Here is an 18,481-nt window from a genome sequence, read left to right on the forward strand (position 1 = left end):
GTAAACTTTCCAATATTCTTTAACATTTTAATCTCATTTCAGTAACATAGTTTCAGGTGAAATACAGTTGCATTGGACATAAATGTGCCACTCTAGAAAATGGCTAAGCAGATGAATGGAATATAGGATTTTTGGAAACCTCCAACATCCCATTACGTAATACAAATTTAATATGTAGAAGTTTAACGTTCCAGCAAAAGGGAAATGACTGAGGTGTGAATGCCCAAAAATATTTGCAAGTTAGCAAAGTTGAAGTGGTATCTCAGCAACATTAATCATTCAAGATTGCTTAAAGTAAAGAACTGGGGGTGGGGGGGGGGTCGGGTGGGAAAGAGGGTTAATAACAGAAGTCTGCTTTTTCTCAGAACAGCCCAACTCATCTATGCTGACCAAGGTGACTAGCGCATATGCCTGCATTTAGCCCATGTACCACTCTCTCCACCAACCCATTCACCCCACTCCTTTAAGATGTTTTCCCCCACAACCTCTGCCTGCTGCCATAATGGTTCACAGCTGTAACAAGCATTTTTGTAGAATTGTGGAACTCGGTGGCTTTTGTTGTTTTCCCAACTTTATCAACATCAACGATGGCACGTTTTAATACAACCCCACACTACTCATCTTCAAATGGAGATTTCTGCTTGGTCAGTCTAATTTCTAGACATTTCAGGAGGCTAGATCCTAATATTCATTAATATTCTCATTTTCCTGCACATAATAAAAATGTCAAATTAACCAACATAGAAGTAAAAATCTGACTGTCATTTATCAGAAAAAAGAAAAAGTGGATAAAAAACAATTAAATTTAGACATGCAGCACAGTAACAGGCCATTTCAGCCCATGAGTCTATGCCATAACTTACACCCCATTAACCTACAACCCGGAATGTTTTGAACAGTGGGAGGAAACTGGAGTCCCTGGAGAAAACCCACGCAGACTTGGAGAGGACGTATAAACTCCTTACAGGGAGCGCAGGACTCGAACTCCAGTCCCGATCGCTGGCACTGTAAAGGCGTTGAGCTTACCACAACGCCAACAATGCCACCCCATTGATGAAGGAAAACTAGATGAGAATGGACAACATTAAATACAGAAATGACACACAATTAAATATGAGAACATGATAGTGATGTCAATTTAGCAGCAAAATGAATACATGGAAGCAGTTTAATTTTTCAAATTTAGACATACAGAATGGAAACACACCCTTCCAGCCCACAACCCCATACCCCCCAAATGTCACAATTAACCTATAACCCCCATATATTTTGTAATAATTCCATTATGAAATTATATATACTTTACCTTTCACTTTTAAGTGAGCTGTAGATTGTTTATCCCCAGAATCACAAGTGTAGTTACCCGCATCTTCTGGTTCCACATCATGGATTAACAATTCAGTGATGGTTCCATGTTGTTTCATTTCATATTTTCCACATGGCACTAGTGCCACTGACTCTTTTAGCCATTCCACTGTAGCATCAGGCTTAGTAAGCTCACAGCTTAGTTTGGCTGTATCACCCTCTTCGATATTTACATTCTGAAGTTCTTTTTTGAAAAGTACTGGTAAAGCTGAGAAATATTGGACCAATAATTAATCTCTGTATAGTACTCAAGTTTTCAAATTTTAATTTCATTGGGCATTCTGATTCCTCTATTAATTCTTTGGAATAAACTGGTATATTCCTATGCCCAGCAGAACACAAAACAATCTCATATTTTCAATGGGGATCATGCTCACACAAAAAAGAGCATAGTATTACTTGCCCAAAAGGACTTCTGACCAAGAATGCAGGATTCTCTTCTTTGGCTTGGCTTCGCGGACGAAGATTTATGGAGGGGGTAAATGTCCACATCAGCTGCAGGCTCGTTTAAGGCTGACAAGTCCGATGCGGGACAGGCAGACACGGTTGCAGCGGTTGCAGGGGAAAATTGGTTGGTTGGGGTTGGGTGTTGTGTTTTTTCTCCTTTGTCTTTTGTCAGTGAGGTGGGCTCTGCGGTCTTCTTCAAAGGAGGTTGCTGCCCGCCGAACTGTGAGGTGCCAAGATGCATGGTTTGAGGCGAGATCAGCCCACTGGCGGTGGTCAATGTGGCAGGCACCAAGAGATTTCTTTAGGCAGTCCTTGTACCTCTTCTTTGGTGCACCTCTGTCTCGGTGGCCAGTGGAGAGCTCGCCATATAACACGAGCTTGGGAAGGCGATGGTCCTCCATTCTGGAGACGTGACCCACCCAGCGCAGCTGGATCTTCAGCAGCTTCCTCTGTACTTATCATTGTAACAGGCGCAGGGAGAGCTGCTCAAAATTAACTACCATATTTTCACTTGGATTTGTGAATTGAAAGATATCTTCGTCGTGTATTTAAAACCAAATTTTAACCAATTTAGGATTCAAAATTCTGAATGGAAAGTCCTCAATTTCCTTTCATGGGTCATTTAGGAAAATGTAAGGATATTAACACTCAGTTTTATTTTACATTTTGATTTAATTCGTGGCTGCAAACACCACATCAAAAGGACATAATCAGTGTGCAACCAATGGCAAAGCAGTACCAAATTATATTAGATAGAACACCTTTCCCCTGATAGCTTTTTTTGATAAGATAGAGGAACAAGGGTGACCGTTTAATTTTAATAAATAATAATGAAGTCTAATCCAGAGATTTGTCACAATGCATATAAAATTTTATTCAGTTTAACATTTGCAGAGGCATGAAAACAAATGAGTGCTGGATAAGTGGTGTTAGAAAGGAGAGAGAATATTGATCATTACAGCACAGGAAAATGTTCTTTGGCCCACATGTGTGCACTGAACTTGGTACCCAAAGTATTCCAAAACTCTGCTGCTTATCTACATGATCCATATTTCTCCATCCCTAGCCTACTCATGTATATCTAGAAGCCTAAAATGCTAGCATTGTATCTGAGTCCACCACTACTCCTGGCGCCCTGTTCCAAGCATCCACCCCATATTGTGCAAAGAAAAATCTGCCCTGTGCATCTTCTTTAACCGTTTCCCCACACCTAACCTCAAATGCATGCATGTGATAGCTAGCGATGCTTTGGAAGTACAGTTGATGTAGACTGCTAAGACAGATCTAGAAAGGGATAATGAAGTTTAGAGGTAATAAAGGTAGAGATGAAGATTTCCCAACTCATGAGAAAAGGGGTGAAAACAGTGATTGTACTGATGATGTAGAAATGTCTGAAGCTCATCTCAGGGTCAATAATTACATCAAAATTGCAAGAAATCTCGTTCTCTTTGGGATAGATCCTAAAGGCAGGAATGAAGCTGAATATAGAAAAATCCCTGTTAAACCAGAATTCAAGCAACTGGCAAAAAAATACACTGAAAATAAATAGGTAAAAAATACGAAAGTTTAAAATTTTGCAGTCAGTTCACCAATCATGCAACACAGAACCTCAAGCGACTGGAAAATTCACTTATCTGTCATCTACCTATCGCCATAAGTACCAGATACCGAGTTTTTACTATAGTAGACAAAGAAGTTTGTGATTGAGAACAAAGATTTTCAGTTAGATGTAATTTATGGTTTACTGGATGCTGGACATATACACTGACAATATATGGGTACTGGATGGGTCAAAGAAAGTGAAATAGGCTGTAAAATGATACAAGAGACTGCAGATGCTGCAATCAGTAATTTCCTACCAATCATTATTGTAATTTTTGATTAATTTGCTGAGATGTAATAGTGACAGAAAGGAGCCATGAATACTCTTAGAGAATATTAGAGGGCAAGTATGGATGAGAAAAAAAACCCATAGCAGGTGATACCTGATTGCAGTTTGCTTTACAAATGAGATCACTAACCTCACTTGAGTTATATAGTTGCATATTCACTATTAAATCTCAGTGTGCAAATTAACCTTAACTGAAACTCCCATTTTTATTTCAAACATGTTGATGATTACACTTTTATTCTCGCTCATTTCTAATTACTGTACATCAATGTGGGTATACTAATATTTGTATCCTTTTCATTCTATTAGAACATAGAACACTACAGCACAATGCAGGCCATTCAGCCCTCGATGTTGTGCTGACACACATATTTCTAAAAAGTACTCAACCCTCCCTACCCCATAACCTTCCACTTTTCCACTATCCATGTGCCTGTCTAAGAGCCTCCACCACCATCCTTGGCAAGGTATTCCAGGCACCCACACTCTCTGCATAAAACACTTACCTCCTGATGTCTCCTCTAAACTTCCCTCCCTTTACTTTGTACATATGTCCTCTAGGGTTTGCTGATCTGGCCCTGGGAAACAGGTGCTGGATGTCCACCCTATCTATGCTTCTCATAATCTTGTACAGCTCTATTAAGTCTCCTTTCATCCTTCTATGATCCAAAGTGAAAAGTCCCAGCTCTGCTAACCTTGTCTCATAAGACTTGTTTTCCAATCCAGGTAACATCCTGGTAAATCTCCTCTGCAGCCTCTCCATAGTTTCCACATCCTTCCTATAATGAGGTGACCAGAACTGAACACAGTACTCTAAATGTGGTCTTACACAATTAATGATGAATACTTGAAGCAAAGATTGCAAAATGAAATTGAAAGTATAAGATGCAAGAATGAATTTCGTGTCTCTGATGAAGCTGTTATCTTTCTGGTAAAATAATACACGATCGTCAAATTTGAATTTTTATATATATATATATTATATATCTATATATTAGTCTTTTATGGCTTTGAATATTTGTATATGTCATATTTTTCTCATAGTTTAATAATTCAGAAGGACCCATGTTGTATTTTGAGAACAGAGCAATTCTGTCAATCCATTCCGTGAAACCTAGTCCTCTTGCATGTCAGCCAACTCCACTGATTCTCCTCCTACCCACCAACACAAACAGTAATTTACAATAACTAGCACACCTCTGTGAGAAAATGTCTAAACTCCACACGAACACCAGATGAGGTCAAGATTTAATCCAGTTGCTGGAGTTATGATTTCTGGAGAATGGCATTATTTCACTTCATTCCTATCACAAAACAACTATTTACCATGAATCTTTGGTGCCTGTTACTTAGCCAATGTTGAATATAGCCATTAATGTTGTTTTTATGGAATATCATTCAATGTTGTCTTCTGGAGGACCACATTCATTAATTAATCTCATAAATTGGGTTACCCTCATCAACTATATCAACAGGATTTGCTTTCAATAATCCATGTTTCCTTGCCTCATTTTCTCCAATAACTTCCTCTCCACACTCTTCCTACCACACCCTTATCAATGTTTATAAAAGCTACTGTAGTAAAAACCTGGTATCCTTGCACCCTTTTTTTGAACATTTGATACTTACCAGTCATATATATCAATACTTGAAAAAGAATGTTTCTCTAACCTAAGCTCCAAATATATATTTTTTTTAAATCTGCACCAAATTGGGAAGTGAGCAAATATCAAGTAGACATGTTAGGTCAGTAGAAAATTAAACTAAACAAAAAGAAGACTGACATAAGTAGTACATGACCTTAGAGCACAATTGGTGCCAAGATGGTATTAATCTGACATCCAATGAGCTGCCAGATGACATATGGGTGAATGCACTGGAATATTACAACACAGGAAAACTGCAATATCAATCGACATGCAAATTTTGATTGATTAAAATTAAAGTCTTCTTGACCTCAACCAAGGAAGACACAACTTCATGATCACTTCATAAATGATGTTTCCAATGGAAGCAGAATCAACTATTTCTGAACTTTGGAAGTACAGCAGGCAGAGTAAAGATATCTTTGGGTCTGCTTTCAATCCCATGGTGTGAGTAGCACACGTCATACAAGTTCATACAGACAATATCCATCACCTGCCTTGTTAATACTCTTGGTCACCTCTTCAGAAAATATTTGTGAGTCATGATTTCCTTGGCACAAAATCACTGAATATCCAAATCCTAGTAGATTCTGCCACTCAAAATCCTCCCCAGCAATTTTCCTACTACTAAGATCAGGCTCACTGGACTGTAGTTCCATAGCTTGCCCCTTCTGTCTTTCTTGAATATATTAGTCACCCTCCAGTCTTCCAGAACTTCACCTGTAGGCAAAAATTTGGCCATTTGTTCCCTAGCTTCCTGGAAGGTCTGAGAATACACTAGATCAGGCCCAGTGGATTCGTCCTTAATATGCTCCAAGGCTCCCAACACTTCCTCCCTTGTAATATAGACATAATCCAAGATATCGCAAAATATCTACATCATTTCCTTAGCTTCTATGATCTTCTCTTTAGTAAAGACTGAAATAATTTCTGATATTTGCCTCAACTACACAGTAAAGGATTCCAATTGTTTCTGCATGCAACTGGCATCTGACATTTAGAAGAGAAATGATGCAGACCAATGCCTAGAGTATTTACAGCACTGAAGAAACGGTTTTTGGTGTTTCAGCATTGCATTTCAGTATTCACAACATACAGTGCCCTCCATAATGTTTGGGACAAAGACATTTTTCATTTTTTTGCCTCTGTGCTCCACAGTTTTAAATTTGTAACCAAACAATTTACATTTAATTAAAGTGCACATTCCAGATATAATTCAAGATTATTTGTATACGTTTTGGTTTGACCATGTAGAAATTACCAAACTTTTTATACATAGTCCCCTCATTTCAGGGCACCATAATGTTTGGGACAATTGGCTTCACAGTTGTTTGCGAATACTCGGGTAATGTTTAATTGTTTCATCAGTGTAGGTATAAAAGAGCAAGGCTTGTTCTAACCTTTGGAGTCTGTAGTTGCCATTTTTCTACATGAGCCTCTAGAAAATATAACTTTTAAATTGTAATTTTGTTACTTTTGACATTTGAAATTGATACCTATGTGTAAGTAATACTGTTACTGAAATGTCAGACATATTTGCTGTATTATTTGAGTGTGTAACAAATGAACAAATTTAATTGCAAGTAAAATTTTATGTGTTTTAATATTTATGTGTATTTTTTTTAAGTTTGGGACCCTTTATAACATATGCTAGACAACCCGCACTAGCTTAATCTGGTCCTGACATGAGGACCAAAGTTGCGCCAATGAAAGTCAAATAAGCCATTATGAGGCTGAAAAACAAGAATAAAACCATAAGAAAGATTGCCCAACCTGAGGATGATCAAAAGCAACTGCTTGGAATGTCATTAAGAAGAAAGACCGTACCGGTGAGCTCAGTAATCGCAAATGGACAGGTACTTCAAAAAAGATTTCCATGGCTGATCACAGAAGAATTTTCATCATAATGGAGAAAATTACCCAAACACCTGCCCAACAGATCAGAAACACTCTTCAGGAGGCAGGTATAGATGTGTCAATCACTACCATCCACAGAAGACTTCATGAACAGAAAAACAGAGGCTACACTGCAAGATGCAAACCATGGCAAAGGTGGTATCCTTTGAATCTTGGGCAGTTCCTTTATGCCTTCACACTTGCTCTTGCCATCACTCTGATACAGTTTAATCTTGATCTCGTCTGTCCACAAGACCTTTTCGTAGCATTTTACAGGCTCTTTTAAATACTTCTTGGTAAACTTTAATATGGCCATCCTTTCTGTGGCTAAGTAGTGGTTTGCATCTTGCAGTGAAGCCTTTGTATTTCTGTTCATGAAGTCTTCTGCAGTCAGTAGTTACTGACATATCCACACCTTCACCTTGAAGAGTGCTTCATATGTTTGGGGATTATGATGAGTGTTGGGATTGGGCTTTTTGCACCAGTGGCTTGCCATACATACATTGTAATGAGATGCAGCATTCCAGTGTTGACCTCAGGGGTCATGATATGATAATAAAGGCTTGTCATGGTTCTTCTTCTTCTTTGGTTTGGCTTCGCGGACAAAGATTTATGGAGGGGTCATGGTAACACCACACGAAACATGGTGTCAGAAGTGAAGGCTGAGCAAAAGGGTGGATTATTTCCATGTTTTGAAAGTGTTATTGGGACTGCAAGACAGCCAGTGCTCAAGATGAGGACATGAGGAACAAATGATCAGTGGAAGTTTTGTAATTTTGAAATTGTGTATTTTGATGACAAAAGTGACCTGTTAAGGCCTGGCCACACTCCCACAGATGAGTGGGGTTAGCATAATGAGTAAGTAGCCTCTGAAGCTTTTTCTTACCCATGTGTGCTCGCACTTCCAAGCACTGGAGCGGGTTGATTTCTTTTGTCAGGAATGTACTCTAGTGTTATAGTTCTTGATAGATAGTTGCAGATTTCCGTCGAGAAAGGAGTACTGATTGATAAGCCGTGGCATCCGTACATTTTCCAATACCAGCTCCCACGGAAATGAAAGGGGATTGGAGAGAGAATTGGAAATGTTTCCAGTCCCAGTATGAAAATTATGGATGAGCAACAGAGTTAGACCAGAAGCCAGATAACATTGTATTTGCTACTTTGTTACCATTCCTGGGGAAAGGATGCTACAGAGTTTACACTACACTAGACCCAACAAGTGAACACAAAGGAAGAGTGCAGAAATACTCAAAAAGTTGAAGGAACATTTTGAACCTGCTACAAATATCATATATGAGCGGTATGCATTCAACACTTATGACCAGCGTGAAAATGAAACCATAAATCAATATATGAGAGCACTGAGGAAACAGTCTGAGTCATATAAGATTGGAATGCTGAAATGTGATTTAATGAGAGACATGATTGTGCTCGGTACAAAAGATCCAGCTGGGAGGTCCCGCTTGTTGAGGGAGGGTAAGCTTACACTGCAGAAAGCCAACGCCATGTGCAGGAGTGCAGAAGTCATGAATGAACAACTTGAAACCATAGAGGGCTCAGTGAGCAAGACAGGGATAGTCCATCCAGTGAATAATTATGGAAAACAGAAAACGATCATGAAGTATAGTGGGAGCAAACCAACAATGACAATGATGAATTGTTATACACCATGGAGCTTGCAACGGCACACAGTGCAAGGTGAGATTCCAGCTGGTGTATTCTGGTCTAGGTTCTTTGCTATCTGCACAAGCAAGGTGAGCATCTTAGACCAGTCAATGCAATGTACCTCAGCAGGTCAGCATAAGAGGTGCAGAAAAGTCCGCTCACTAGAGATGAAATCCAATGAGATTACAAGGATGTATTCACTGGACTTGGGTGTCTCCCTGATGTATACCATTTGGAGGTTGACAAGAGTGTCAAACCTGTTCAGCACCTACCTCGAAGAGTGCGAGCAGCTCTCAAGACCAGCCTGAAAGAGAGAATCAAAGAGCTATAGGTCAAGGGAGTGATACAGAAGGTCACTAGTCCTACTGAATGGATCAGCAGCATGGTTGCTGTGAGGAAACCTGGAAAGCTTAGGGCATATCTTGACCCTAAACTCCTCAATCAGGCACTCAAAAGGTCTTACTACTCTTTGCCAACTATAGAAGTATTTCTACCTCAGCTCACCAAAGTGAAGGTGTTCGCAATCCTTGATGCTAAGGATGGATACTGGCAGATAAAGTTGGACAACTTTTTGGACACCATTTGGATGTTATAGATGGTTGCGTAGACCATTTGGCATCTCTACTGCTTCTGAGGACAGCATGAAGTAGTCCAGAACTTGCCAGGTGTTGAGGCTATACTTGATGATCTCTTGGTGGATGGATGTGGAGATACACTGGATGAAGCCATTGCCGATCATGATAAGAACCTCATTGAACAACTAGAGAAAGCACAATAGGTGAATCTGAATCTGAACAAGAACAAGATGCAGCTCAGGAAGACTGAAGTGAAGTACAAAGGCCATGTACTTACTGCTGAAGGACTTTGTCCAGATCCTGAGAAGGTCCAAGCTATACTAGAGATGGAATGACCTTCAGCTGTCAAGGCCATTCAACGCTTCGTAGGGTGATGAACTATCTTGCAAAGTTCTTGCCCAACCAGTCATCAGAGTATGAACCCATGAGAAAGCTGATAGAGAAGGATGTGAAATGGTTTTGGGGCACAGAACAAGTTAATCTACAACTCCATAAAGCACCTGGTCACCACTGCACCAGTGCTGAAGTACTATAATGTGCATGAGGAAGTGAGCTACAGCGTGATCCCAGTGAAAAAGGCCTCCAACAACTCTTATACAATGCTCTCAACCAGTTGCATTTGCATCAAGGGCTTTAACAGACACAGAGAGAAACTATGCCCAGAAAGAAAGTAAATATCTGGCAATTGTTTTTGCGTGTAAAAACTTCAACCAAAACTTGTATGGCAAAGAGAAGTTCACTGTGGAAAGAGACCTCAAACTGCTGCAAACTATCTTCATGAAACCTCTACTAGCAGCACCCAAACGCCACCAAAGGATGTTGCTAAAGTTACAGAAGAACAACCTGCATGTGAAATACAAACAAGGAAACAGACATGTTATCAGGGTCAGGCCTACCACTGAAGAAAGCAGAAGATAGCACAGATTATGAGATCTTCGCCATGAGTCAGCACAGCAAAACGATGAGAGAAATCAAGGAAATAAACACAGCTTCAATGGTCAAGATAACTGATAAGAGACTTCAGCAAATGGAAGAAATGACTAAGAGATGAAACACTACAAGTACTCAAAGATGTGGTGATGAGAGATTGGCTAGAAACAATCAACAACATATCAGTCGCCATACGTGAGTATTGGGCGTACAGGGATAAGATTACAACCCATGATGGCATATTGTACAAGGGTACGAGAGTCATAGTCTGAAAGCAGCTGAGAAGAGAGATGGTGTCCATACAAGCCATTAAAGGAATCAAGTCAAGTTTGAGGAAGGCTAGAAATGTCATATTCTGGTCCAACATGAGTCATGAGATAAGAGATAACATCAGGTAGTGCGTGTAATGAGTTTCAAGCCCAACAAGCAAAGGAACCCCTCCAGACTCCTCCAATCCCAGACTGTGGATGAAAGTGGAAACAAACCTATTCACACTGAATGGAAAAGGCCATTTGACCACAGTTGATTACTACTCAGACTTCTAGGAACTAGACGTGATTGTGTGTCTGAAATCACATTCCAGTGCCTTCGTATCCCGGATGAATTAGTGAATGATAATGGACCACAATTCACCAGTGATGAGTTTCAGTGCTTCATGGAAGAGTGGGAAATAAAACACACATCATCCCCTCATTCGCAATCTAATGGCAAGACAGAGTCAGCTGTGAAGATTGCCAAAGCAATCATGAAGAAATGTACTCAGTCAGGAACAGATGCTCACAAGGTGATGCTCGAATGGAGAAATACTCCTACAGAAGGAATGCACAGCAGTCCAGTGGAGAGATTAATGTCATGCTGAACACGGACAACCTTGCCAACAGCAAAACAACTACTGAAGACAAAAGTTTTGAAGGGAGTGCAGAGGAAGAATGGAGAAAAAAATAGAAAGACAAAATGATAGAACAGATGAAGATGGAGATGTGCATCCACAAAACATCAGGAGCAACATAAGCAACTCCAGCAACAGTGCGTACAACTGCCGCCACACAGAGTCAATTTGCACATTGTTTTCGCAACTCAACAGGTGATCAGCAACATGTTCAATGGCAACAACAACCACCACAGAATGCAGCAAGGAACCAGTGAGCTGTCAGCCGGCAGGGCTGTCAGTGTGTGGCAAAAAACTGAGAGACATGACGAACAACCTCGGTAAATATTGGGGGGAAGGGTGGTGGGAGGAGTGAAATATTTGTAATAGTGTTTTAATATTTGTCTATGCACGTGTATAATTTTCTGCTCATTATTCAAAATGTAGCAAATCGCATAGGTGTCAGAAGCTGACAATATCAAGGGGAAAAGGCAGTACAATATCATGTTTCCATGAACATTTTGAAGCCATAGCTTCATTTATCGGATGACTGATAAACTCTGGTACCACAGCAGCGAAGCTTAAGTAATCTTTATAATATGGGGTCGCTTGGGAACTGAGCACCAATGCTAGTTCTGAGATCATACTGGGTAAAGAAGAACAGCCTTTCCTGGAACTGTCCAGATAATTTTAACGTCTCATTGGCCTTCTCGGCCAGTCCGCAGGCTGCTATGTATAACTATTTACATAGCATTTACATTGTATTAGGTTTTTATAAGTAATCTGGAGATTATTTAAAGTACAGCCCTGCCAGCTGCCCTGTGACAGTAATTGATTGGCTGCTTCCACTAAGTTTACATGCATGGTGAATAGTATATGACAATAAAATTATTATTATGGTGGGAATGGCGTGGATGGCATGGCGGCAGGGAGGGATGGTTGCAGGGTGAAGCTTGAAGTAAGTAAATTTTAACAAGGGAGGCACAATTTCAGTGCTTGCCATGGGCACTATTTTCCCTAGAGAGACCAAGAAGGTTTGCTAGTGCTGCTTGGGGTGGGGGGGGGGGGGGGGGTGTAAACTGGTTTGGCAGGATTATGGGAACCAGGAGAAGACAGAAAAGGGCAGATGCTGGAAAGGTTGATGCAATATGTAGTGAGTTTGTGAGAAAGGACAGACAGTGGAGGGAGCATAAATGTAGTCAGTTGGAGGATTTCAAATGTGTTTATTACAATGCAAGTATTAGGAATCAGGGAGAACTTAAGAGCATCAATCAGATAGTGGAATTACAATGTTGTGGCCTTTACATAGACTTAGTTAATACAAGGACAGGAATGGCTGATGCTAGTTCTGCAGGTTAGAAGTTTTAAAAGGCATAGGATAAAGGTTAAGGGGGGGGGGGCTAAGAATTAGTGGTTAGGGATAGTATCACAGCTGTAGAATGGGAGGACATTGTGGAAAGATTGTCCACTGAGTCAGTCTGGGTGAAAGTCAGAAACAGGAAGGGAGTGATTATTATTCTGGGAGTAATCTTATAGGTCCCCAAATTGCCCTCAGAACACTGAGGAGCAGATAAGTAGGCAGATTTTGGAATGGTGCTAAATAACAGGGTTGTTGTTTTGGGAGACTCCAACTTCCCAAAAATTGATTGGCACCTCCTCACTGCAAGAGGGCTATATGGGGCAGAATTAGTCAGGTGTGTCCAAGGATTGCAGGCACAATATGTACACAAGATGACTAGAGGCCATACTGGATCTCATACTGGGTAATAAACCTGGTCAGGAGACAGACCTCTCAGTAAGGAACATTTCTGTGAAAGTGACCATAACTCCCTAACCTTTAGCATAACTATGGACAAGGAGAGGAGTAGACCAAATGGTAAAGTGTTTAAATAGGGAAGAACTAATTACGATGGGATTAGACAAGAAATGGAGATAGTAAATTGGGAACAGATGTTCACAGGGAAAATACAGAATTATGTGGAGCAAGTTTAAGGACCACTTGCGTGGGGTTCTGAATAGGTTTGTCTCAATGAGACAGGGAAAAGACAGTAGGATAAAGGAACCATGGTTGACAAAAGAGAGGACACAGCTAGTTATGAGGATGATGGTTTAGGAAGCAAAAAAACAGGAAGGGTGTCGCGGTGGTGAACTTAAGTCAGTTGGGATTAGAGCTGATTGCTGCAGGGTCGTGGGAGAGGAAATTAAAAGCATTGCAGTCATCTGCATGGCAGAGAAACAATGAAAAGGGCAGTGGGGCTTTGGTGAGAGATGTTTTATTGGAAGAAGAGTTGTGTTTTGAGAGAAGAATAAAGAAGGCCGATGTCATTTTTGTGCTGAAGAATGAGTGAGTGTGTTCTTTTAATTGTGTGTATACCAACCAACCAATTTTCCCTTGCAACCGCTGCAACCATGTCTGCCTGTCCCGCATCGGACTTGTCAGCCACAAACGAGCCTGCAGCTGACGTGGATATTACCCCTCCATAAATCTTCGTCCACGAAGCCAAGCCAAAGATAGGGTACAACTTACAGCCCCTACAAGGGCTCATGAGAATTATATGGGATCCAGAAAGGAACTTAAGAAAGGATTAAAGAGAGCTAGAAGGGGGATTTAAGGCCTTGGCAAGTAGAATTAAGAAAAACCAGAATGTGTTCTATGCACATGTGGAAAGCAGAAGCCAAATAAAATGGTGGTGTGCTGTAACAGCGTCTCTGTTGCTGGTGCGGATCCGCGGAGAGCGGGGACATGAGACACTGATGGACTGCTGTCGGTTCTGTACAGACTTTAAACAGCCAGTTAAAAAAACGACAGTGGTTTTATTTAAAATCCTACAACCGCACAGAGTCTGGACTCTGCCAAAATGGCTGCACCTAGAATTGGCAGCTGCCACAAGAGGTTGCACACTCTGCCAAAGCAGGGGACTGATGCGGGCACCAAAAAACAGAGTCCACCTCTCACCCACCATTTGAGAAGCAGTGAGATGACCCATGGGACAGTGATCATGGTGGCAGACCAGTGAGGAGCTCTGCAGTTGAGACAAGGAACCCATGTATGCTGCTGAACATTGCAGAGAAAGGATTCACACAAGGCTGCAGACTGCTGGAGAATGGCTCGAGACAAACTGAAGGTGTACCAGGTAGACATGCAGGCAAAAAACAGTCTTTCTTCCCCACTTATATACCTTGAGGAAGGGCTCAGGTCGGAAACATCAGTACTCAGATTTCAGATATACATACATGACATCACATACAACCCGGAGATTCTTTTTTCCTGCAGGCACGGCTGAATTACCTCTAATCAGACATGAAAAATTTGTACACAGCATAAAAAATGTAAACAAATAAAAGAACTGTAAAAAGATAACGAATGTAAATAATCTGACTGTGCAATACAGAGAGAACAAAGAAAATCAAAATGCACAAGTAAGAGACATTAAATGAGTCCCTGATGAGTTTGTTGTTGAGGATTCTGATGGTAGAGGGGGAGGAGCAGTTCATAAACCTGCTGGTGAGAGTCTTGCAGCACCTACACCTCTTTCCTGATGGCAGCAGCGAAAACAGAGCATGTCGATTGGTAATGAGGGTCTTTGATGATTGCTGCTGCCCTCTGACAATAGTGTTCCCTGTAGATGTACTCAATAGTGGGAGGGTTTTGGCTGTTATATCCTGACACTCGGGGTATTGTTGTTCCCATATTCAACCATAATGCAAAAGGTTAGCACACTTTCCAACACACCTCTGTAGAAATTTGCCAAACTCCTGAGGAAGTAGAGGCACTGACTTGCTTTCTTCACAATGCCATTGGTGTGTTGGATCCAGGAAAGATCCTTCAAGATAGTGTCTCCCAGGAACCTAAACCTGCTCAACCTCTCCACCTCTGATCTCCCAATGACCACTGGATTGTATACCTTTGGCTTTCTTTTCCTGAAGTCAACAATCAGCTCCTTAGTTTTGGTGACATTGAGTGCAAGGTTGGTGTTGGTGCACCATTCAGCCAAGTTTTCAATCTCCATCCTGTATGCTGACTCATCCCCTTCTTTTATACAACCCACTACTGTAGTATTGTCAGCAAATTTGTAGATGGTGTTATTGTCATACCGAGCTACACAGTTGTAGGTGTAAAGTAAGTAGAGCAGGGGGCTAAGAACACAGCCCTGTGGTGCTCCGGTTCTAATGGAGATTGTGGAGAAGTTCTTACCAATCTTCACTGATTGTGGTCTGGAGGTGAGGCAGTCCATGATCCAATTGCACAATGGGATGTTAACTCCCAGGTCTTGGAGTTTGCTGATCAGTTTTGAGGGGGTGGTTATGTTAAATGCCAAACTGTAGTCAATAAAGAGCATCCTGATGTCTGGATCTTTTCTGTTCAGGTGTTCCAGGGCTTTGAGTAAAGCCAGTGAGATGGCATCTGGTGTAGACTTGTTTCCATGAAAGGCGAACTGGAATGGATCCATGTTAGCACTCAGACAGGAGCTGATCTGCTTCATCACCAGTTTTTCAAAACACTTCATCACCATTGATATAAGTGCTACCACTTCATAGTTGTTAAGGCAGGTCATTGCACTCTTCTCAATTGATGTCTGTTTTAAACAGGTGGGTACCAAACCCTTCTGGAGTGAGATATTGAAGATATCCGTGAATACTTTGGCAAGTTGATCAGCACATATCTTTAATACTTGGCCAGGTACTCCATCTGGACTGGATGCTTTCCTTGGATTCACTCTCCTAAAGGCAGCACGCACATCATCCTCAGATATGGAAAGGGTGGGATCATCAGGGGATGTGGGGGTGTGGAGGGGTGGTTCTTCCCTGTTTCTGTCATAAAATTAGGCGTAAAATATGTTGAATTCTTCTAGAAGAGAAGCTTTACCGTCACCTACTTTATCGGATTTGATTTTGTAACAAGTTATGGCATTAATTCCCTGCCACAGTTGGCTGGTGTCCCTTGTTTACATTTTCACCCAGAATCTCCACTTCACCCAGGAGATTGCCTTCCACAAGTTATACCTGCTCCTCCTATACTGATCTGGATCTCCAAACTTAAATGGTCGAAAAAGCTTTACCGCCTATGGACGCTATGACACCAGATGAGTTCCTCCAGGAATTTTGTTTTTATTCATCAGATTTCATCAGGGCACGCTGTAGCCTTCCAGACTCCATATTCAATTCTACAATTTCAAGTACTTGCTTTCTCTATTCAGTATTCTCTCTTCATTAGTATAGCCTTACATGCCAATATATTTTGTTATCCATATTATCACCTAACTGCCCACATTAGCTCATTTGACCAATTAACTGCTACAATTGATCACCCTATTCACCCCCCCCCCCCACCACTACTGCTCTGTAGCTATTTCTTCACTCCCCTTTTTCAGTTCTGATGAGTCTAGCTGTTCCATTCTCCAGTTCTCTTTCAGTTACCTGACATGCTTAGTTTCTAATTCAATAAACTCATTTAAATTTGCATCAGTTTGTTGAATCTCAGAATTAACATTATTAAAAGAAATATTGCACTAATGGTGCAATAAGATTAGGAATGGTAAAAAGACACAAGGAACACATTTCAAACAAGACCACACAAAATTAAATAGTTCAGTACAATGGACAGTGACATGTTTCCTCCTAAACTTAAATTTACAATATGAAAATAGCTCCTACCATTCACTTTTAGAAATGCAGTGGTCTGCTGGTCCCCTGAATCACAGGTGTATTCTCCCTGATCTTCTGGTTTCAGATTGTGTATTGACAATTGAATGCAGGAATCTTCATGTTTCATGTCATATTTATCATTTGAATGAAGTACCATATTGCCCTTTTTCCATTCCACTGGGGCACCGGGTTTGGTGATCTCACAGCGCAACACAGCAATACCATCCTCATCAGCTTCTGTGTTCTCAAGTTCTTGTTTAAAAAGTACAGGCAAGACTAAAGAAGATAAGAAGTAAATCAGCTGAGAAAGTTATTCAGTCAAGATCCAAGCTTGACCAAGACCTCCGAAAAGGCTGAATAATAAAATGCAATTTCATTAATTTTTAGACAATATTTTGAAGATTACCAAAAGATTAAAGGAATGGTGGATATTAAGAGACACAAGGAAGATGGGATAAGCATAATAAAGTGACTATGGTGTATTTTTAATCAAATGGGTGTACATTTCAATTTTTCTACATGTATATAGACATTTAGAATGAGCTATTTTAAACAATGATCTGCCCATGAAATTACTTCCATACCCTTTATTTTTAATGAAGCTACAGTCTGCTGATCTCCAGAATCACAGGTATATTCACCAGCATCTTCAAGCTTCAGGTTGTGAATAAGCAAGTTAATGCTTAATCCTTCTTGTTTTAATGTGTACTTGTTACTTCCATGAAGTACTACTGATCCTTTTCTCCATTCTACTGAAGCATTAAGTTTATTAACTTCACAGTGTAGAATAGCAGTACTATTCTCTTCAACTTCTTCATTCTGAAGTTCTTGTATAAAAACCACAGGCATTGCTAAAAGAAGATCAAATTAAATACTGTTGATATGGTGCAGTAAGATTATAACTACTGCATTCCAAAAAATCAAATTAAATTTATCTTTGAAGGAAAAAAATGTGATGCCAATTATACAGTTTTTCTTACACACGAGCTTTTCAAAATACACAATAGCATATTGGTCATATCTAGCTTAATTGCACTTACTTCATTCATCACATAGCAATGTGCCTCATTTCTATTGCAGTTAATTACTAAAATCTAACCAATCAACTTGCACACATAAAATATACTCAAAATAATACCCCAATTAGGGTATCAAGTGGAGTGGTTAAAAAAGGACAGCAAAATACAAAATTAACATCTGAGTTAAGTGACAGGTAATACATTTCACAAGGGAGTATAGGGGTTAAAATACTCCCTAAAGAATAAATGTCAAATGAGGCAAAGCTATAGAAAATATAAGTGAACAGATTATTTCAATAGGATCAATCAAATTTGGGAATCCTATCAGCAATTCTGATCGTTTGGAGCCAAAATCAATTCTGGAGGCCTAAATAGTCACCAGAAACTTCAATAAGTTCAAAATAATAACATTTTTACCAAGATATTGTTAGCACATGAAATTTACAAAAACAAAAAGCAGTTGAGGTAAATAGCACATAATAAATGAATGGATTAATGGAGTTAAAGAGAAGTAAGAAAAGGGTTGCGTGAAT

At 40.2% G+C, this 18,481-nt stretch overlaps 1 protein-coding gene across 14 annotated transcripts in view; it reads right to left on the reverse strand.

The window, feature by feature from the left end:
• Positions 1-18,481, reverse strand: part of LOC138751919 (obscurin-like) — a 755,203-nt gene that overhangs the window by 370,464 nt on the left and 366,258 nt on the right. For 13 of the 14 annotated variants that reach the window (XM_069914884.1, XM_069914878.1, XM_069914879.1 and 10 more), the window contains 3 exons: positions 17,514-17,780; positions 16,939-17,205; positions 1,307-1,573 (listed from right to left, as the gene is read on the reverse strand). In XM_069914884.1, the coding sequence (XP_069770985.1) occupies positions 1,307-1,573; positions 16,939-17,205; positions 17,514-17,780 (801 nt within the window). The remainder of the gene's footprint in view (positions 1-1,306; positions 1,574-16,938; positions 17,206-17,513; positions 17,781-18,481) is intronic. The other variant, XM_069914881.1, reaches the window with a different exon arrangement.

The sequence above is a fragment of the Narcine bancroftii genome, chromosome 1 (genome assembly GCF_036971445.1).
Source record: "Narcine bancroftii isolate sNarBan1 chromosome 1, sNarBan1.hap1, whole genome shotgun sequence".
NCBI lineage: Eukaryota > Metazoa > Chordata > Chondrichthyes > Torpediniformes > Narcinidae > Narcine > Narcine bancroftii.